Source organism: Corvus kubaryi, unplaced genomic scaffold (genome assembly GCF_017639235.1).
Source record: "Corvus kubaryi isolate FWS band 111438036 unplaced genomic scaffold, C.kubaryi_AGA036_p1.0 37322, whole genome shotgun sequence".
NCBI classification, from domain to species: Eukaryota; Metazoa; Chordata; class Aves; order Passeriformes; family Corvidae; genus Corvus; species Corvus kubaryi.
In genome coordinates this window covers 7,377,825-7,399,440 of record NW_024581101.1, presented here as the reverse complement: position 1 = coordinate 7,399,440, position 21,616 = coordinate 7,377,825, and the positions used below count along the sequence as shown (strand labels likewise).

At 42.1% G+C, this 21,616-nt stretch overlaps 2 protein-coding genes and 1 non-coding gene across 9 annotated transcripts in view; 1 reads left to right on the top strand and 2 right to left on the bottom strand.

Moving 5' to 3' along the window:
- Window positions 1-738: 738 nt before the first annotated feature.
- On the bottom strand, window positions 739-11,324 carry RBMX (RNA binding motif protein X-linked). Of its 5 annotated transcripts, none has more exons than XM_042029352.1 (9): window positions 11,223-11,324; window positions 9,819-9,948; window positions 9,514-9,620; window positions 3,906-4,077; window positions 2,732-2,848; window positions 2,257-2,371; window positions 2,017-2,142; window positions 1,837-1,925; window positions 739-1,340 (listed from the first exon to the last, which is right to left on the bottom strand). In XM_042029352.1, the coding sequence occupies exons 2-9, from the start codon at window positions 9,925-9,927 to the stop codon at window positions 1,033-1,035; spliced, it is 1,143 nt and encodes a 380-aa protein (XP_041885286.1). In that variant the 5' UTR covers window positions 9,928-9,948; window positions 11,223-11,324; the 3' UTR covers window positions 739-1,032. The 5 variants fall into 5 exon arrangements, with proteins under 5 accessions (XP_041885286.1, XP_041885282.1, XP_041885281.1 ...); XM_042029348.1 differs by having other exon boundaries at window positions 1,837-1,940; window positions 11,223-11,323; XM_042029347.1 differs by having other exon boundaries at window positions 1,837-1,940; window positions 9,819-9,945; window positions 11,223-11,318.
- On the bottom strand, window positions 9,695-9,767 carry LOC121665333. Its single transcript, XR_006016340.1, has one exon. It is a non-coding gene; the product is annotated as a small nucleolar RNA SNORD61 (small nucleolar RNA).
- Window positions 11,325-15,978: 4,654 nt separating the features above from the next.
- The window catches only part of LOC121665307 (transmembrane 9 superfamily member 2-like), a 28,614-nt gene continuing 22,976 nt past the window's right edge, over window positions 15,979-21,616 (top strand). The window contains exons 1-6 of one of the 3 annotated variants that reach the window (XM_042029337.1): window positions 15,979-16,211; window positions 16,590-16,657; window positions 17,946-18,039; window positions 19,612-19,739; window positions 19,964-20,093; window positions 21,047-21,174. In XM_042029337.1, coding sequence (XP_041885271.1) covers window positions 16,095-16,211; window positions 16,590-16,657; window positions 17,946-18,039; window positions 19,612-19,739; window positions 19,964-20,093; window positions 21,047-21,174 — 665 coding nt within the window. In that variant the 5' untranslated portion in view covers window positions 15,979-16,094. The remainder of the gene's footprint in view (window positions 16,212-16,589; window positions 16,658-17,945; window positions 18,040-19,611; window positions 19,740-19,963; window positions 20,094-21,046; window positions 21,175-21,616) is intronic. The other 2 variants (XM_042029338.1, XM_042029339.1) reach the window with 2 other exon arrangements.

Genomic DNA, 21,616 nt, shown 5'->3' with positions numbered 1-21,616 from the left:
GACAGCACTTCCATTGCCATGACATGCAGGTTGTCTTACTGTACTAGATGAAGGTAATTTGTTTCAATTTCGATTTAGACTGAAAAACTAGTTTGCTTTGCTTACCATCTTTGCTGTTTCACAGGCATTTGATGCTTTAAATCAGCTGTGGAATGCTGAAAGATTCACTTGATTTTAGGAAGCCATAAGCCTTTGAGAAGTTGGAGAGAAAGACTTCTTTGCTTATTTTCTCCTTTGGAATCAAAGATGTTCCCTTAAAAGTGAAACACTATACAGAGTTGCAAAAATTTGAAACAGTATGAGTAAGCATCGTTTTGCAGCTTCTTTGATGGAATTGGTCAATGGTTTGTGGTTTGGTTTTTTTAAACAGTATTCTGTAGCTGACTTACATGAACATGATTTTTTTGCAGGGGAGATTTTTAAGCTCCCCATGAAACAGTAGGAAGGCAGAATATAGTATTATCCACTTGCTTTTTTGGCTTAAGTGAATGAAATCCTCTATTTTTCTTTACATAATGATCTGAAGGCATTTTGTACTGGGAATATTGTGACTTCAAATTCTAGGTACAACTGAGTTTTATGTGGAATCATCCCCACCACCCTCCAAATCACACGCAATACTTTCAGAATGAGATGTTGAACATGTAGAACAATCCATCTCCATGTTAGATGGTTGGATGTTGTGCAGAAGATCTTAAGAACAGCTTTGTTCCATTCATGACGAAAATCAGATGGAAGTGTGGCATTTCAGGGAAACTTTACTTTGAAAATTACAACACTAGTACACAGCTCAAGTTTATACATTTAACATCTGCTTTCTGAAAGAAACGTTAACAATTTCGAAATGATATTAAACATTGTTTTAACTTTTCCTCACAAAAGCATAGAAGTCATGGAGGGGAAAACTTAACAGGCAACAATAAAAAAAGGTTAAAAACAACTTTTCCTTTTAGTAGTCCTCTGGTAGTAAAGATAGAACAGCTTCCACATTTGAGAAGTAATCTGTCTTGGTCCAAAAGTTTAAGAGTGTTTTTAGTATCTGCTTCTGCCTCCACCTCTATCGGATCTGCTTCCACCACGGCCACCACCTCTGGGTGCCCCACGGCTTGAACTACTGTAAGAATCCCGAGGAGGTGGATAGCCCCTTTCCATGGATGGGGGAAGACCCCTGTCTTGTCTTCCAACACGATCACGGCCACTTGAGTAGACATCACTTCTGCTGCTTGAGTAACTTTCTCGGCTTCCATATCCATCTCGTGTGCTGCCGTAATCATCATAGCGACTGCTTCCACCATATGATGGCGGGGGCCCTCGAGCAGGTGGAGCACTACGTGAGTTACCTGCAGGGTCAATGGTCAGGTAATATGGCAACACCATAAGTTATATAGAACAATTTCAAATCTGAATTTACAGAATTGCTGTATTAAAATGTTTACTGCTACTCTTTCATATGTATTGAGATGGTCTTAATATAATCTGCCACACTAATGGTATTTAAAGTGCGGATTGCATACCAGGCAGTGAGTGGATTTAAAGACTCTGAAGGAATGAAGACGGTGTTTGTTTATTCAGGCAGGCTCTTTAACTGGGTATTCCAAACAGCTTGTTATTTTAGAGAAAAAACTCAGACATATTTTCCAGAGATAGCTGTCATTCTGAACTGTAGACTTTGCTTCTTTAGCTTATTTAACAAGATGATCAAATGATAACCAACAACTGCACTTTCACTGTAGGGGAAAAAAAGTGTGCCACTTCCCCCTAAAACACAAGCGACCTAGTGAAAGTTAGATTTTTTGACACCTGTACAGTTATATGATCCTCAAAATGGATTCTTACCATAACTCTCATATGAATCTCTGTAGGAGCCTCCACTTGGATGATCGGAGTAGTCTCTGTCACGTCCACCACCATATCCATCACGATCACTATAGGAGGAAAGACTACTAAGACTTAGTACAAATCACTAACACTACAGGCAAGAAAAAAGTGACGGGGGAAAAATCCAACAGTAGGTACCTATATCCCCTGGAGGGGTACTCATCACGTGAACTGGAATGACCATAATCACGATATGCGTAGTCTCGGGGAGGTGGTGCGTAGTCCCGGGTATCCCTGGAACTGGGATAATCTCTGCTTGAATAACTACAAAGAACAAAAATTGAGATGTTAGCCGTATGTCCTAACAGAAGGTCTGGAATCAAGATCCTTCTCTGAACAAAAAATGCTTCACTAAAATAAAACAGTGTAAGAACTTACCCATCTTTAGTGCTATAGCCATCGTCCCTTGGAGACATGTAGACATCTCTCCGTGACGGCATTGGTTCTCTGCGTGGAGGACCACCGTAACCATCTCTTCCACGTGATACAGGAGCTTCAGAGAAACAGTCCACATTTTAGATTTAATTAGCATTTAGCCATACAGAACACTCAAGGCAAGTGTCAGTAAATAGTTTAGAGCAATTTAATAGTATCTCTGGAGCCTACATTTAGAACACTTTGCATTTCTGCTTGTACAGTTTTAAAGCAGCACCAGAACAAACATACTCAAATTGCACTGAATTGTTCCCAACAGCTATGAAATCATATCGGTACAAAAGGAACCGAAAATTATTAAAACAATACACTATCGCACAGCAGACTGAAGTTAGAATCAATGATTTGCACCAGTTCCTAAAGGAAGACTAAGGTGCTACAGCTGACCAAGCAATTAATTTAGTCAGGAAGTCTTTACCTCTTCCTCCCATACTACTGCTACGCACTGGTCCTGAAGGTGCCGATCTTTTAGGTGGAGGGCCTCCACTTCGTGGAGGTGGACCTCTCTTCATAGGAAGTGGCCCTCGAGAAGACCCTAGAAGGATAAGCCACGAACGAATTATTATTTCTGTGATACTCACCTGCATGACCCTAAAGCCTGAATTACAACCTAAAGGTGCCATTATTACCACTACATGATCAACAGTAAACCTCTAAAACTAGACCTCAAAGCCTTCTCTTGTCTTCTAGCCACTATTAAATGCTACTGGGAGAATTGAGAGCCAAACTTTCCACAGCCTAAATTCCTGTCAAGAACTGTCTTTTAGAAGTTATCCAAAAGCTACAGGGTGTGACACAAGGGAAAAAGACAGCTAATATCTGTAATCAGTCACAGCTGAAATGCTTAACAAGTTACTGTTCTCAGAAGACAAGAGCCACCTGGGAAGATGTACTAGAGAAGAGCCTACAGAGAGGGAACAGAGGCACTACCGAGTCTGTAGAACCTGCTACACAGACTCTTCAAGAGAGAAGCTTCATTACTTCCAGGGTTTTTTTTCTGCATTACAGTTTTTACCATTACACCTCAGGTGCTGCTTGCTAGCTCTTTTAAGTGATACTGAAAAGTCTGAATAAATAGCTGTATCTTAATGAATATCCAGTATCAAGTAATGTACTATCCTTACACTTCAGAAAGCTTCAACTCGACAAACAAGGTTTAGCTGCCCTAACTCTCCCTCTGATCTGGATGGATCAGCCCTACAATTTTCTCAGTTTAGACCTCTTGCTATTAAGAATGAAAGGCAGTTCCCTTTCCCTGGTGGTAGAGAATCACTTTTTCAACTTGAATACCAGAAAGCTTCCTTTCTCATGTGCAAGGCAGGAGTTTTGCTTTTCTTTCATAGGCAAAAGTCAAGTGGAGTGTTAGTTGTAGAAAGGAATCTTCATATTTGGAAGCCTTTTCTTAAGGTGTACTTGCCTAATCAAAAATTTGACTAAACTGCCGAGATCATATTTCATCATTTTAATAAAGAACAAGGAGTGCACTATTCAGCTGTTTGACTTTTTTTTTTTTCCAGTAGGATTATTGTCATCTTCCAATGGGATTGTCTTGTATGTTGTCGAAGTATATAATGAGAGAGGTCAATACATACCCAAGTGACTCCCTCTTGAAGGTGGTCCTCTTGCGCCACTTCCGCCTCTTGCACCTCTAAGGCCCCTGGGAGGACCTCTGCTTCGGGGAGGGGGTGGCGGCCCACGCCTACCACCACTTTCAAAGGATGGCTTGGTTGCTTGTTCCACTTTAATTGCCTTCCCATCTAATGACTAAAGAAGAAGCTGCTTTACTTACTGCTCAGTCATGTTTGTATTTCTTAAATCAAGCCCCTCTTGCTTCACTATTATAGGGCTTCCATTTTATAAGTTAGAGCAATTCTAGAACTGATTTCAGTCTTCAGTATTAGTCCCCAAGTACTCAGCAGCATGTTGGGCCTAATTTCAATTTCTACAGTACTTCATTCTTGTGGTATTGATGGAAAAAAAACCACAGAGCAGCATCAGAAAGGACTTTCAGTGAAAACACAAGTGTCCAACGATTACGGCAGCCCCACGTCATTTATTCTGTAAACGAAACATGATATATGATCTACAATTTACTTTCAATTGCCACGTACTTTTGTACCAAACTAGGAGTGCACCCGTAGGTACAAGATTAAGCTGAAGATAACTTAGCTTCAGTCGGGATTTCTGGCAATGGGGAGGCCGTTTAGCACATTTTCTTGATGTCCTGATAAAACGGTGATCGCTGAAGTATAGAGAAGTTATGTCAGCATCTACACAGCAGATTGAGTATGACAATTCACCCCTTTTTTTCTAGTGTTTCAAGGTGGGTTTTCAATCAAGGTGACTGTCACAATTTACGCTATTACTTTTCCACAGTGAAGGTGCTTTGTGGTTGGGGTATTTTTGTTTGTGGGTTCTGTTGTATGGTTGTATTTTTTTTGGTAGAAAAAAAGTAGAAGCTTTTTCTGGAATATAGACCTGCAATACCAGGAAGTCTGCAGCCAACTATTATACCTCAAACATGAGCAGGTAGTAACATGTTGAGTAATTCAACCTAGTTAATTAAATTTCTGTATAATCTTTAGATACCACATGTTTGGATATTACAGCAGAACCAAGATCATAAGCTCTGCTGAAATTAGGTTACTGCATGCCTATCCTGGCAAACATGGTTTATTTGCTTTCTTTAGCAGTTATATATTTAACTTTGCCATGACAACTAATTAATTATCAGGCAGAAAGTGTTCATCGCGCTTCTTTGCTGCAATAAATGAACACAAACATGACTGCTAGTAATGTGTTAATCTGCACTGCTAGTAGTATTTTATTGACGTACTGAATGTTTCTCGTTCTCTATCAAAATCTAGCTCTCTGAAAATTCACTGTAGTAGTGCATGTATTTTGCCACCTCATGGAGCTGTAGCACTTCTTTGAAAACCTGTGTGTACGTACACAGGTCCAACTTGATCCATTGTGAGGGGAAAAAAGTAAGAAATACCAGCAAAATCATACTGGTCTTGGCTTTGACTTCATGAAATACTTTACTTATGGACAGTTTCTCAAAAAGCCTTTTGGTGTGACAAACTGAAACATCCCAGGAGTGAGCATTAGTATCTCCAATCACTGGAACTTCTCAGTTTGCTTAATATTGATTTGCCATCATAATTAATCTCTCAGTTTCATCCTTCTCAAGCAGGAACAGTGGGCTTGAAGCCTTAAGCTTTGCTATGGCCACTGCTGTCCTCAATTTCATGGAAGACGCTTGACAGCTTGTTTCAAGTTTAGAAAGCAACACTGTCCCCTTCTGCTAGCATGGGTTCTGAAAACCTGAATGCTGGGTTCAAGTTCTTTCATTTCTGTTACGTAGGAGGTACAGTTTTCCTTATAATTTCTCCTCCTATCTTCTTCTGCCTTGTACTTACACATCTTACCTTGGCAAAAGATAGTTTCTTTGCAGACTGCTTTACACAAGCAGTCTTAAAAAGCTATTCCATAGGTCCAGAAAGACCTTTCACTAGGTACAGGAACATTTTTTGTTAACCAGAAAATATTTGTCATAGTTTGTCCTATTTCAAAGCAGAGGGGACAACATTTTACAGTTTCTTAGCTCAAAGAAAGGTCTTATCTCACCAAACATAAAAGTCACACAACCCATCTCAGAATAAGGAAGCTTTTTCAATGAGCTCAAAGCACCAGCAGTCAACATGAGCACTCATTAGTTTGTTTTTATAACCTTGATTCAGAGTGTTATAGCAGCATTTTTAGTATGATACAAGCACCAGAAAGTGAAGTCACCTTGGTGCTAAAAAGCATTGAATTTAAGATACAAGTCATTTAAGGACAATAATAGATTGGCAATCAAAGTCTCCTATATGTGGAATGAATAATCTGTACAGATTTGTAAAGTGAGACAGGGAACCTTAACCAAACACAATTAGAGAACTATCCTGCAAACTGTTCCACATTCCAACAGAAAAGATGAATGAAATTTGCATAATTTTGGGAGTGGGGCAAGAAATCAAGTATTTCAAAGGAACTGTTACAATAACTTGAATGAAGCTGGTCCTAACACCACACAAGGCTTTCCTCTCCAATGGATCATTTCACTGGTGATGCTGCAATGACTCCATTTCTCCATGTTCCTTGATGGCACATTAAGTGAGTTTCCCTTAAGATTCACTTCTTAAGAGGCCAAGCTTCTGTGCATTGTATCACTTCTTCACCAAAGAACATAAAACACTTTCTGCCAATTAGAGTAAGACAACCTTCTGCAGAGTACAGTTTACACTGTAGGGATTGTAGCATCTGCTTCGATCCTCTTAACACAGAACAGCTGGCTTGGCAGGCCTACACTGGAATTAAATCTTTGGTTTGTGCTGATCTTTTGCTTGAGGTCATATCCTCTCTTTAATTATCCATTTCTTCTTAAGGACTTAGAAGATCATGAGAACAGCCCACTGCACCCAACAACCACTAGACCTGGGAGTATCCACATTTGTGTCCAGGTAAGCATGTGCATTTCGTGGCATCAGCATGTAGATTTGACTGCCATCATTTAAGATTCTTCTTAAAGAAAGCTGGGAAGCTGCTACAAAGTACTTCTACATTTCTTTTGCACTGCTCAGGCATGTTAGCATTGATTCAATTCAGCAGACAAAGTAATTGAAAAAAGGAAAAATCTCTACCCCAACTCTAAAATAATTATCTCCCGATCTCTTTCTGCAGGACAAACTTATCTTCAACAAGCAAGCTTTGACTGGTCTATGCTTATCCCAATATAGAGTGAAATATAGTTATTCACTTATTATCCCTCATCCAAATTGGTGCAAAGCTCAGGATACGTGATTTTCATAAACATTTGCGAAGTAAAAAATCAAATGCAAATTCATTCTTGCAGAATCTATTGGAGTCAGCCTCTTCTACTGGCTACAGCTTCAAATTCCTTTGGGATTACAGAATGAGCAATCGACAGGCAGTGCAGAACTCTTCCCCCTGGCTAGACAGATCGCCTAACTCCTTACAGACTGCTTGAACTGCAGTCTGCACAGTGCTTCTGCTGCTGCTTCTCAAGTGCATTAAAATCTCAAGAATGCTCCAATCCATCTTTTCCAAATGGACAAAGAAACCTTCAAGTTGTGATTTATGACAATGACCTCTTCTCACACCAGGCCTCAAACACTGCTCTTCCTCAGACCTTGAGTGCAGAGTCCTTTTGGAGTACAAGCAGTAACTGTTGTCCAGAAGGCTTTCTGAAGATGAGAATGAGAGACCACCTCATGAATATCTTTCATATCCATGGTTAAAGCAAGTTGGACCAGAGGACATTCTAGGCCAAATCCCATTTGAGAATGTTCTTTTCATACGCTACTTGCTGTTCTAATTTCAAAGCAGATGAAGGTACTTCTAGATTTACAGTGAAGACAAACCATGAGAACAATGATCCACAAGGCCATCCCTTCTAGCATTTCTTGACAGTAATGCAGGTTGTGCATTCCAGAACAAGTAGACATTACCTCAGCCACAAACATTGTCTCATTTAGCTACTTTACCAAGCAGTACTCTCCCAAATGTTTCCAATGTGACCAAACACATGCCACAACATTCAAGATGTAGAACAGTTGGTGATTATTTTCAGAAGGATTTTGATTTGCAAACTGCACTCCACAAACACGCAGATTAGTGACTGAGTTCCTTTCAGTCTGACAATTACCTATTGGTCCTTGAAATTACCTTATGTGAGGATTCAATGACTGTTTCAGAGAAAATAAAGTATTTAAGCACAGCAGTAAACAAGTCTTCAGAACTGTGGCAAACTAGACGGTGAAGAAATAAAAGTCAATAAAAGGAGCACCTCGAAAGATGTTTAGGCTGGTATAGAAGGAACATCATTTGAACTTGCCACTCTCTGCCTTGACAAAAACTACTTGCTTGTTTGAAAAGGAAGCAAGTCTTCAAAGAAAGTAACCCTGATTGTGATAAGGTTGTCATGAAGCACCCAGAAACATCAGTACATGGAATAGAAAACCCACTATCCTTCTATAACACATAGCCTGCTACAACACAAATATGACGTTTTACTATTTGTGTTCATGAACACTACAAAAAGCTCATTTTTTTTATTCCTAAAGTTACTTTACTTACTGACTGCAATAACTGACATTTTTCTTTCACTTCAACTTCTTGTACTAAGACAAACATATCAAAATCCCAAGTGTCAATTAATCACAATCACTAAATGTTTCTTCACCTTACTTGCATGCCATCTCAAGAGACACTGCTTACAAGGCCAATGCAGTGTGACCTCAACACAACCATTCAGATTATGCATGGAAAACCAGAGTCTGCAGTTCAAGTGACCTAAGATAGCTTTCACTGCCTGAAGAGACAGCACCTCTATGAAGATAAGCAGCTGTTGACCAAAAAATTGCTGACTTACATCTACCTTTTAAAACACATGCCACAACAGATACAGATCACAGCAGCCTACAGTTCTTTGACAAACTATCCTGGTATTATCTTGGAACTTGTGCTTCAAACTCCTGTATTTTTATTTTTAAAAACATTACATTTCTTATTTCTCTGAAAACTAGACCATTGCATTTTAGGGTGTAATGAACAAATTCAGTCGCTGGCTAACTGCAAAGCTATTGCACATTAACTGGAAAGATGCTCCTCACACACACCAGGCAGATCGATGATGCAAGTCACAAATGTAGATTATCCACAGGACACCAGACAGCTCATCAATGTTCCAGCACAGCAGGGAAGTCACAGTCAACCCATGTTAAGGGAACCGTTACTAGTTTTCAGGTAAGTCACTTCCCTGAAGTGTAATTTACAAAGTACCGCATTCAAATATGATCAAAAAGAAAAAAACCAACCCAAAAATCATTATTGAAACATGCAAGAATGAAGAGCTGATTGTCAAAAAGCCCTCCATCACTGATTAAGGAACAATAAGAAAAGAGAGTGTAGCTGACTGACAGCCAGACTTCATTTTCTATTGTCAAATCCATGAACAGGAGAAACAAATTTCGCCTTCATGGAGACAAAGATATTTTGTCAAATTTAAAGTTATAATTTGTCTCCAGGATGTTCTAATCCATTCTCTTTCCAACTTTTATTACAAGTTTATTTACCCCAAAGATTAATTGTCCTGGTCAGTAGCAAAAGCAATATATAATTGGTTTTAATTCCTACCTTTCCATTCATATCTCTGGCAGCATCTTTTGCATCTGCTGGACTCTCAAATGTGACGAATGCAAATCCCCTGGACTTGTTCGTTTCCCGATCTTTCATCAAAAGGACTGCAAAAAACAAAGTCACATCAGCTTTCCCTGTAATTCCCTGTAAGGAACACTTAACCTTTATTTAACCTTTTAAGCTCAGAACTTCTTAGAGGACATGTAAGCGCCATCATTTCAGATGATCAACGCCAAAAAAGTCATCATAGCTATGTTGTTGTTTGTTTTTATTATTATCATCTTTAAAAAATTTCTCTTTACCTTCCACAATGCGTCCATATTTGCCAAATACAGCCTCAAGGGCTTTCTCATTAGTCTCTGTGTTCAAGCCCCCAATGAACAGCTTCCCAGGACGATCTGCTTCAACCATTTTGATTCCGTAAATGACCTACTAAAAAGAATCAGGCCATTATTAACAAAACATCAGACAGCAATAGAGACCTCATAGTACATAAATGACTTCTGTCCTCAAAAGTACAAGCAATTTTCTTCAGAAAGATGTTGGGTAAGAAATATGAGGTATAAAAAACATTTAAAAAAAAATCACAATTTTTTAAATGGAAGCAGTATTAACAGTTCCTTCTTCAGATTATATAGTGTGTTTCAAGGATATTAAATAGAACTTTGAAAAGTGGAACAAAGCACTGTTAAAATGAAGCCATATTGGTGAATGTGAAAATTCTTCCAGAAGGGCTGTTCTTTTTGCCCTGGATGGCAGTTCTAGCACACCTTTCCTTTAAATCCTGGACGTTTCAAGTCATTTACTTAATAAGTCGAAGTAACACAAAACTATTAACTCTTAAAAGCATCCCGGGTGAGTATTTCTAAATTAAGCTCATTCTCTGTATTACTTTAAGTAATACAAAGCCTGTGCTGAAGTCTTGGCCTACACAATGTGTGAGACTGAGCAGACACCAGACCACCACTGCAGTTCTACACACCAATGTCACAGCTACTGCCGCGGGGGCGGGAGGGCTTAAAAAAGAAAAACAACCAAGAGCCGAAGACAAAGCCAAACCTCTCCGTGCCTGGCAGGCCACCCGGCGCCTATGGACAAGGCGCTGCCCGCGTGTCTCCAGCGCGATGGCGGGAAGGCCCGGGACGACTCCGGCACACACGGGAGCGCGGAAAAAGCACCCCTGAGGGAGCCGCGGCGGGGCCGGGTCGGGCCGGGCCGCACGGGGCCCGGGTTCAGCCGCGCTCCAGGGCACGGGGAGCGGGGGGGCGTTGGACCCTCCACGGGCTCGGGCACCGCCACAAAATGGCGGCCACCTTCGGCAGCGGCTCCGCTCCGTCCCCGCGCCCGGCGGCCTCCTCGACGCTCACCCACCGCGCGACCCAGCTCCGTCCGGACACACCGGCGCGGCGCTCCTGCCGTGCCCACCTCGCTCTCCCCGGGGATGCTGAGGAACCCCCACAACTAAAATGGCGGACACCGCGCCTCACGCCGCCGGGACCACCCTCGCCCCACCGCAAACGCACGGGTCCCGCCGTCCTACCCGGAGCCGGGCGGGGAGGGAGTGCCGGCCAGGCCCGGCTCTGCCGCGCCTCTACTCCGCCGCAAGCTGCGCGCCACGCGGCCCCCACCCCGCGGACCTTTCCCCGCGGATGCCCGCAGCACCCCACGGTGCCGCCCGCAGAGCCCCAGTCCGCAGCCGCACTCACCTCCACCCGCACCGATCTGCAACTGCGCAATGGGGGCGAACAAAGGCGCTGCGGGCCTTTATATCTTGACGTCACCCACCGGACGGAGCCCCGGATGCGGCGGCGGCGGCAGCGCCGAGCCCGGTAGGGGGCGCCCGCGGCTCGGCGGGCCGCCGGGGGCTCCCGCCGCGGCCGGGGGTCAGCGGGGCCCGGTGGGGACGGGGGACAGCGGACAGCGGGGCCGGAGAGTTCCGTCCTGCCAGGAGCGGGGAGCAGGCCAGGGACCGTGAGCGGCGGGAAAAGAGCGGGAGTGGGCCGTGGGAAAGACGGATGTGCCTCGTCCCAAAGGAGTGAGGCCACATATGGAGCGCTGTATCCAGTTCTGGGCTCCTCAGCACGAGAAGGGAGCTACTGGAGATAATAATCAACACAAAGATGATTAGGTGTCTGGAGCATCTATCTCTCTTACGAGGAGAGGTACGGAAGCTGGGCCTGTTTAGTCTAGAGACGAGAAGAATGAGAGGGGATCTCACTAATGCATATAAATATTCCAAAGCCAGGTGCTGAGGGAATGGTGCCAGAGTCTTTTCAGTGGTGCCCAGTGGCAGGACGAGGAGCAATGGTCATAAACTAAAATACAAGAACTTCAACATGAGAAAGAACTTTTCCTTGAGGGTGGCAGAAGGTACCAGAACCCTGGAACAGCTGCCCAGTGAGGTCATGGAGTCTCCCTCTCTGGAGACATTCCTGTGTCATGTGCTCCAGGTGACCCTGCCTTGTCAGGGGGATGGGACTGGATGATCTCCCAGAGGTCCCTTCCAATGCTAACTGATTTTGTGAAGCAGCCGACCTATCACTGCTTTGGAAGGAAAATCACAGCAGTATCAGTTTAACTTCGAAGTGTGTGCAGGAGCTTAACCCAGTTTGCTCAAACAGCCTTAAAAGCATTTTTAATTACTTTGATTAAGACGTGTGCATGTCAGCACCCCTTCCTTGGAGAATAACAGCAAACCAAAACAAGTGTGGTTTAAAATTAAATGTGTTGTTGATGGCACAAAGTTTTGCCATTTTTGTTCAACTAACTCCATTTGTTAATTATTTATACTCAAAGTTCAAATGTGATTTTCTTTGGCTGGCTAAAACTGATAGTGGAAAACTTAGGAGGAAATCTGCTCATGGAAAAATTGGCTAAATTTTCATTATTTGAACCTGTAGATTATCTAAATTGATATTAATCTGTCCTCAAGGCCTATTTTCTTAATGCCACCCAGTCTAATCACTGCAAAGTCTTTTCTCCCTTGCAGTTCTTACTTGCAGTTCTCCAGACCTTCATTTCTGGGAGATGCCACAGAGTCTATGGACTCTACAGGCACTGCCCAGTGCTGTTACAATTCCACAGCTGCATAATTGCTGCATTCTGATAAGAGAACAGCATACTCTATTCTTATCTTCAGTTTTTCAGTCTGTCAGATCCTGATATTCAGCTGCTGTTGGTGTTATGGGAAGCAGAAGGCAACATCGCCTCAGACTAGCTCAAGGATGTGTTGAGAACACAAAGGAAGGGAGCTCTCAAACACTGCTCTAAACTCCAGTGTGTACTTGAAGATGTCATCTTTCCAGTGTGGATGCTGTTACTGTGAAGGGGGGGAAAGATGACCTTCGTAAGGAGGTGGGAGGGCACTGCCTATGATAGCAATGAAGTTGCTGAAGAATGGCATTACCAGATACTTATCCAATTACCATATGAAAAAAAAAGCTTCAAATTCTCGTTTCAATACAAAATAATTTAAGCTTCAGAGCCTCCCTGGGATGAATAGTGAAAACTGAACCAAATTGTTAGTTCTATAAGAAATATGCTAAAAATGGCCTCCGTCAAGGTGGGGTCTCTGAGTGCTTTTCTGACCCACAGTGTATTTATTGACTGCCTCACAACTGGAAAAATAAGCAAATGCAAACAAAAGTCTCTTTTCCCTCCTCTGATTAAAAGAGTAAAATATTTCATTGACAACTCCAGGCTTCATTTTATTAACATTTTGTTAGCACATACTGTACGTGTAGTTAGGTGGGATTAGCATGAACATAATGACATTTGAAACAGCATTTGAACATAAATGCTGTAATTGTATCAGGGCCAAATTTTTCTGTCCATTGTCCTAAAAGGTATCTTCATGAGGCTTCTCATCAAAACCTAGTTGCATCCTCATTGCAAACCGGAACAGTATTTTACAGTCTCTCACTACATAGAATATGTATGGTCTTGCTCCAAATTCAGTCAGATCTTTTCCTAGAGGATTAGAGGCTATATTATTCTTTAGTTCTTCTAATTCTCTCCTCTCCTCTCCTTTTTTTTTTTTTTTCCCTGTAATTTTGAATTTTTGAAGAAAAACTACAGAAATCATCAGGGAACAAACTGCAGTCTGAATGGAAACTAATTCCTCTTCAGTAAGAAGTTCAAGGCTGAAGAGCTCTCACTATTTCTTTTGCAAATGACCTTTCAACTTTGAATTTTCTGATAGGAAATTAGGTAGTAATAAGAGTTCCTAATACTGGCCCATATGGAATACGAAACTTGGATGGGACAGCTGGGGAAAGAGAGAGCAGGAAAACTTAACCAAGGTTTACACAGAGGACAGTTGCTCCCTAACTAGCATAGATATACTTGCCCTTGCATTATCACATTTTTGAAAGTAGAAGAAATGCAATTAAGTATGTTACAAACCCACGTACATATAAGCTGATCCCTTCCTGCCTTTTCATTGATAACCCTAAAAATGAGTCCAGTAGATGGGAGAGGTAGACAACATTCCACGAGGGTAGTATTTTATGGATTTTTGTGATAGCTTTCAACTAAAATGTCACTCTCTCGAATCCTAGGATGTTTAACAATGTAGTTGAATTTACACTGCAAACTTGTTAATGCAGAGGAAAGTGCTTTGGATCTCCCCTGTAGCATGCTGCATATTTTCATCAAACATATTGGCCTTTTACCAAGTTCATCATGCTTTGGGTTTAAACTGGATAAAGGGTTTAGGAGAGCTGGGGGATGGGGACTAATGAATACATAAATAATCTGATCACAAAAGACTCATTCAGAATTAATAAAAAAGGGAATGTAATTCACTCTAGATATATAATCAAAAACAAATAACTGAAAAATCAGTTTAATAGTTTTGTAACAAAGAGTACTGTCAGTTGATAGGTATTTATAGAAATTCAGGAATTTTCCTCTGTAAAACTCAGACTAGAGTAGATGAGAATAGCACAAAATAATTGTCTCTGGCACTGACTCTGTCAACCATTTCTAAACTGGAATTCCCTAATGTGCTTCTCCCAGATCACCTATTTGAGATCTCACTGTGGCTCCTTTCAGTTTAGCAATACAAGGTGGATCATAGGTCCCTATGATGTAGCTGGAGCTGCCTGAAATGACAACTCTAATTTACAGGCTCAGCCAAAAAGACACGAGAACTCCTGTGCACCCTTTATTCTTTTTCCTTTTGCCTGTTGCTGTTCTGTGGTAAGGGCAACTCACTACAGATTGATGAATTGGTTAAAATTATTGGACATGGAGGTTTTGCAGGGTACTACAAATGTAATGTCACAGTCTGGAAACAAGCGTGGCAACGGCTTGCAAAAACAGGAAATAGAGAATGAAAGAAGGAGGTGTTTGCTATCCAATATTGACAGCAATGCCTTTAGCACAATGTCTCAGACAGCTGTGAGTACCAGTCTTGCCATGGTAGCACAGAGCTGGGCTTGCAGCCATCACTTGTACTGACCCTGCTCCTCAGACAGGTTTTGCAGCTGTTCAGAGCGCTGCTCCTGCCATCACCACCTGAACAGGTGACTGTGGAGCTTGGCATCATGTTTGTGGCACCACTGTGCCTGTGTTGTACCAAGAGGCCATGGGGCACATCCCACTGTTGTGGCTGCAAACATCACAGGCTGCAACAAAAAACCATCAAATATAATTCTTCCAGATTGCTATATGAAAACTTGGATTTCCACCCCTGATTTCTGAGCTGGTAATATCTGATTTTAGCCTTTCTCACTCACTCTCTACAACTGCCTGAAAATAGGATGTAGCCAGGTGAAGATTCTGGCCAGACTACTCTCAGGTAATGAGAGGACATAGACTCAAGTTGTGCGGGGGGAGGTTTAGGCTGGACATTAGGAGGAATTTCTCCACAGAAGGGGTAATTAGACATTGGAATGGGCTGCCCAGGGAGGTGGTGGAGTCACTGTCCCTGGGGGTGTTTAAGGAAAGACTGGACGAAGCATCCTGTGCCATGATCTGCTTGACATGGTGGTGTTGGGTCCTATGTTAAACTCGATGATCTCAGAGATATTTTCCAGCCTAACTGATTCAGTGGTTTTTTTGCTGGGGGCTAAAACCTGGAAAGAGATTCTGGTATCACGGAATCCTAGAATGGCTTGGGTTGGAAGGGGCCTTAAAGATCACCTAATTCTACCACTCCCACCCCACCCGCCATAGGCAGTGACGCCTTCGCCTAGATCACGTTGCTCAGAACCCTGTTCAATCTGGCCTTGAGCACTTCCAGTGAACCATCCACAGCTTCTCTCTGCAACCTGCGCCAGGGCCTCACCGCCCTCCCAGGGAAGAACTTCTCTCCAGCAGCCCATCTAACCCCGTCCTCAGCCAGTCGGAAGCAGTTTCCCCTCATCCTGTCATTTCCCGTTTCTCAGAGTGCCCTCCCCAAGATGGCGCCCGGCACTTCCCCCCCGCACCGCGCAGCCGCTGTGGCCCCGACCCGGCCGTGACGCGGCCACCCCCGCCTCTGACTGTGTTGGGGCCGCCTCCGCAAGACGTTACCCGGGGTGGTCGGGGTTGCAGTCTCGCCTCATGGTGCCTTTGCCCGTCCAGGCTGCAAGATGAGGCTGCTGGCTGCCGCACTCTTGCTGGTGGCGCCTCTCGGCGCCGCCTTCTACCTGCCCGGATTGGCGCCCGTCAGCTTCTGTGAGGAGGGTGAGGAGACCGAGAGCTGCAAGGTGAGAGTCCTCACGGGCGGGCCCGACGCGGGCCGTCCCCTCGCTCTGCCCCGCTCGGGGCTCCCGCGGCGAGCTGGGTCCGCGGGGTATTTCCAATCCCGCCGCACCCGCCGCGGGTGTCCTGCCGCGGGCGGCAACCTTTGCTCCGGGAAGACAGACACCTCCCGCTGGTATTCCCTTTTCCCGCTGAACTTTCCAGCCAGCGTTGGGAGGACCCTTAGTTCCTTCTTCCTGGCGTGGCCGGGGCCTGTCAGCAGCCAAGGGTAACTCCGCCATGGGGTAGCAGCACTTGCTAGTTAGCCACGCGTTTCGTACCAGCCACACTTAGTTTCTGAAAGTCAGTATTTTCATACTTTTTCTCCTCCTTTCCTGTTTCAGTCACTAATTGAGCTCTTCGTGAACAGGCTGGACTCTGTTGAATCAGTTCTGCCATACGAATATGATGCGTAAGTATATCCCAACAGGTTTCGAGAAGCGTTTGGAAAGGCGCTTTTCTGTTACCATAAGGGTGGCTGTATTTTGGCTGTAGCGATGGAAGAGTGAATCCAGCACTCAGTAGAAGGAATGAAGTACAAGAGGGTGGGAAGGATGAAGGCCACACCTGTGCCACCTGACAGTCCTCTGCTATTATTAAAAAAAAGGCTGCAGAGTTTCTTACGGGTTCATTTTTTTGAGCTGAATACAAGATTTAGTGTTAACTGTTTGACATATTTGAAAGTTCTTTCTGTTTGGCAAATCTAGGAGGTCAGATGCTTGGAGTTCCTCTTTTTTTCGTCTTGGAAACTCGGAGACCAGTTACTGTTAGCTTTCCTTTTTTTGCCAAAGCTCTGTAGCTTATTCTTGGTTTGTTGGTCTTGGTTTTGTTTCATTTTGATTCTTTTCTATGAAAACTTCTGTCTGCTTTTGCAGATATTCATAGGCCTACAAAGTAATGGTAAACAATATGATTTGCAGTCTTGCTGTTGGGCACAGAAAAGAAAACTTCCAGATGTTTTAGGTCTTTCCCTGGGCAGTGCAGCAATAGAAACAAGACCAGAGACTAGCTAAAAAATCCCCGTGTCTCTCTTTCTGTTAAATTTTATGGAAGCCAGTGAATTTAGGACCACTGATTGAGGAAAAGTACTTATGTAACAAAGGAAAATATGGGTTTGTTTGTTGTTATGTTGGGGTTTCTTTATGTAACCTCCTGTTACCTGTGTTTAATGAAAAGCCAGAATGGTTACATTCTCCCATATTCAGCAGTTTCGGGTTGTATGTAGTTGAAAAGAATTGGTGAATGGTGTTCGACAATGTGGCACTGTAATACTAAAATCACTTTCCTTCTTTAAAATGTGTTTCATGTTAAATGCTATTTGTAAATATTCCTTAAAGAAAGGGTGTAGTTTTTTAGAAACTTTTTGCAAGAGAAATGAAAAGTTCGTAGCACAGTCCCTTTTTTTTTCCCACAAAATGAAACATTCTATTGTTTGTTGAAGTTGCCATTTGAAAAGGGTGGGTGGACCATCATGCATTTTGTTAAAGATACTCTGGTACATGTATTGGTTGAAATTGATATTAAAATAGATGCCAGCTTTCTTCACAAAGGCACTCAGATTTTTTGCTAGCAGTGGCTGAACTGTCAAAAAAAAAAAGGAAACTACTGTTAAGGACATAATTTAAGAATTTGTTTTAGGCTGGTATTTACAGTTATATGTCAATTAAAAATAAAAGGGAAACTTTGCTACTTTTTTCCAGTTTTGACTTCTGTCAAGATAAGGAAGAGAAAAGACCATCAGAAAATCTTGGACAAGTGCTGTTTGGGGAGAGAATAGCATCATCTCCATATAAGGTTATTTTATGCCTTGAAGTTGATCCTGTTTAAATTTGATAGCTGTCATTCTGATGGCTGTAATCCATAGACATAGCTGAAGATTTGATAACTAGATGATTATTTTTGTTTACATTTTTTAATATAAGCACTATGGAGTTTATGTAATAAAACCAAAACTCCTCCCAGCCCAAAGGCATCTTAGGGTGGTTAATTACAATTAGGAAACTGAGCCAGTAATCACCCTTCTTGCCTGTTGCTCTGTGGTAGGGATGTCCAGAAACTATATCTTAGGTAGTTATTTAATAGCTGGATGTAAGGTGTGTTAGGTGATCTGAAATAATTTGTTTATTAAATGTAGCAGTGGAGACTATAAAGTGATGGTTCAGAAACTGTTCCGTATACTTGGTTGTAGTATTGGGCAACTTCCAGAGTGGGAAGGGGAAATTACGTTATTGCTCACTTGCAGCTTTTCTTTGCTTGTACATGCTTAACATCTGTTGTCTAAAACCATATTTTTCATTGTTGATGCATATCACTTGGAACCTAATGTAAAATAAATGTAAGGAAATATTTTGTGGTATGTGGTATTTTTCTGTATTAGCAATGACCAAATGTAGCATATCTAAAAAAGCTGTGCCATCAACTTGGGACAGTTATTAGCAGTGGAGGAGCTGTGGTCAAACAGTGGCTCTTGGTATTTGAGAGCTATATGGTGTTCAAATGCAGTTTCCAGACTGGGATTTGCCAGTGAAGCTGAAAACTCTGCTATGTGTGTGTGTGTGATGGTTGCTAGATAATCCAAATCCGTGTGAGAAAAAGAAGCAGCAGTTTCTGGGCCTGCTGCTGCGTAGTCATTAGGGACCTGATCACATCTTTTCATTAGTCTGTTAAGCAAGTGATGTCCCTTCCCTTGTATGAGCTGCACTTAGAAATCTCCTTGATTTTCTGAGCTAATGTAATTTTAAGTGTTATGTCCACTGGTCACAAGAAACTTTTAAATATGTAGCATGATGGGTCATTTGGACTGGATACATATTGAATAGATTAAGTGTTGTAACAATTGTTTGAAATGGCTGCACACTACAGTAATTAGAAAGTGCTGTTCCTGGTTAGCATTTGGGCCTTGATAATATTAGAATTTTCAGTTGTGTTTTAAGCTCACTAACAGGTAAATCCTAGCTAGGTTAGAAGTTGGAGATGCAAATGTGAGCGTGTTTGTGTTAGATGATGTCTGTGCTTGAAGTTTAGATGTTGTGCAACCTGTGGTTTTGGCATCCTTATCTGACTTGGTTGTCGTGGGGAAAACCAGCTAAAGGTAACGTGAAATATTCAAGAAGGGTGTAGTGAAAGTCTGTTTTAGCAGATGATGAAATGACCAAAACAAAACAAACTGGTAAAAGAAAAAGCAATACCTTTTCTACTAATTTTCAATTTTCAGTCCTCAGGGTTTATCCTTTAGAAACTTTTACAGCAAGGAGGTGAGGTAGCTAAAAAAACCCCCCTACTTTACCTGAAAAAAAACCAAAACCCCTAAAAGATTTTTGAAGCAAAATTAAAGTGACTCTTTGTTGTGTGCTTTTTTTTTAACAGTTCACTTTTAAAAAGCAAGAAACATGCAAGAAGGTTTGTACAAGATCATATGATCCAGGAAACAGTGCTGATAAAAGCAAACTGGCTTTTTTGAAGAAAGGAATGCAGTTGAATTATCAGCATCACTGGTAAGCCAAGACATGTGCTTGAGGTTTGGTTTACTTTCTGCTTTTGGACATTTGTTATATATGTTTTAAGTGGTTGCTTTCTTCCTTCTGTGTGATAGTTGTCTCTCTACTGTGCATCTTGTAGGCACTACTGAAAAGTGTGTGCATTACATGAATGTGAAATGCCACTGTGAAGTGAGGTGCATCCCTTTCTGAGGACGTGTTCTTTGATGATTTCTGTCTAGGATTATCGATAACATGCCTGTAACGTGGTGTTATGATGTGGAAGATGGACAAAAATACTGTAATCCGGGATTTCCAATAGGATGTTTTGTTACTCCAGATGGTAGAGTTAAAGATGCTTGTGTTATAAATGTAAGTGGTGGAACTTTTTTTTGTTAGTATAGGGTGGTTTCATTTGTGGTTTTAAGCTTTCTTTTCCTGAGAAAGAAACATACTTTTGTAAACATGATTAATGTTCAGACTGTGGGCACTAACAGCTGAGTGCTGCTAGTGTGTGCAGTGTCTCGCTGATACAATTGTCCAAATAAAATGTTCATACATGTCTTTGACCAATATATGTTTTATAAAGCTATAAAATAATGGTGTGGGTGTTTAAAAGCCTTAGAAAATTGAGGTTTTGTTCTGAAATTTCATGTGTATCCATCCTAGTACCTATTCAATCTTTGTCTCTGTCGTGTTCACGTGCAAGACGTTCTTTTATCAGTATCAGATAGAAGCTTTCTAGTGAAGTCCTAGAAATGAGCTCTGTGTTCTAGTTGCAAAAGTTACGTCTAGCACAGTTTACAAGTTAAATGTGTCAGGGTTTTCCCAGATGGCTGAAGGATAACAAACATAGCTGTGACAGGGAAAATTATGTTGACAGTTGAAAATGTGTCAGTCATCCCAGGGGTTCCATTGTGAATTAGTACAGTTACAGATAATAGTGATAGAGTTTTATCCCTCCTGGGTGTAGGACAACACTCGTCTTGGTGAGGAGAGAGCTCTCCGTGACTCTGCTGTGCCTCTTGACCTGCTGCTTGTGTGCAGTGCAGTCAGTTCATTTGTATGCAGCAGGTCTGATGCTTCTTTGAAGTGTTGCATTTATCATGCATGTTCAGTTTACTCTGTCTGCAGTCACCTTCCAACTCAGTTACTCCTCAGGCTCCCCAGGCTCTTGAAAGTGATCTTTTATACAGGTGTATTAATGTTGAAGTGTTTCCCTTTTTTTGCTCCTTCATACAATACCTGCCTCATTTTAAAGTTCTTGACTTCTTGCGCCCTCTCCTGTTGGAGAAGTTGCTCAGTCTCCTTATTATGTTTTGTAGTCAGAGTTTAACAAGAAGAACACTTTCTACCTCTTCAACCATGTTGACATAACAATCATGTACCACAGCGGAAAGGATGAAAACTGGCCTGGCGCAAGACTGGTGATGGCAAGACTGAGACCACAAAGGTAATTGTGCATTAAAGCAGCAGGTTCTGGTACTACTCTGGAGTCCTAACAGCAGTTCCAAAGGGAATGGTTCCTTAGAGATGTTATTGGTGTTAATAAATTCTGAGGAACGTGTTATTCTGACTTTTGGTAAAGCTTTCATTGTGCTGGTTTATGTCTGGAACTGTTTACAAGGACAGTTCCACAACTGTAAATGTAATTTAACTTTGCTCTTAAAAGTGTTCCCTGAAGTGCCTTGTGGTGGAAAAGCTGCTTATGCAGGCTCTTAGAACCTGACCCAAACAACAGAGCCTTTTTCATGTTTTGATTGATCTGTATCTGGATATGCATGTTTTCAGATACACTGAGAAACATCCTTTCACTGAGTAACAGTTTCCCATATTGGATCTATTACCTGTGTCCCAAATGTACTTTGGATGAATGTACAGGTGTACTTTTTCCT

Coding starts and splice junctions, on each gene's coding strand:
- RBMX (XM_042029348.1), bottom strand. CDS start 9,927: ATGGTTGAAGCAGATCGTCCTGGGAAGCTGTTCATTGGGGGCTTGAAC. Junction 9,621..9,818: donor ATATGGACGCATTGTGGAAG/GTAAAGAGAAAT, acceptor TGTTTTTTGCAG/TCCTTTTGATGAAAGATCGG. Junction 1,941..2,016: donor TACCCCTCCAGGGGATATAG/GTACCTACTGTT, acceptor AAGTCTTAGTAG/TCTTTCCTCCTATAGTGATC.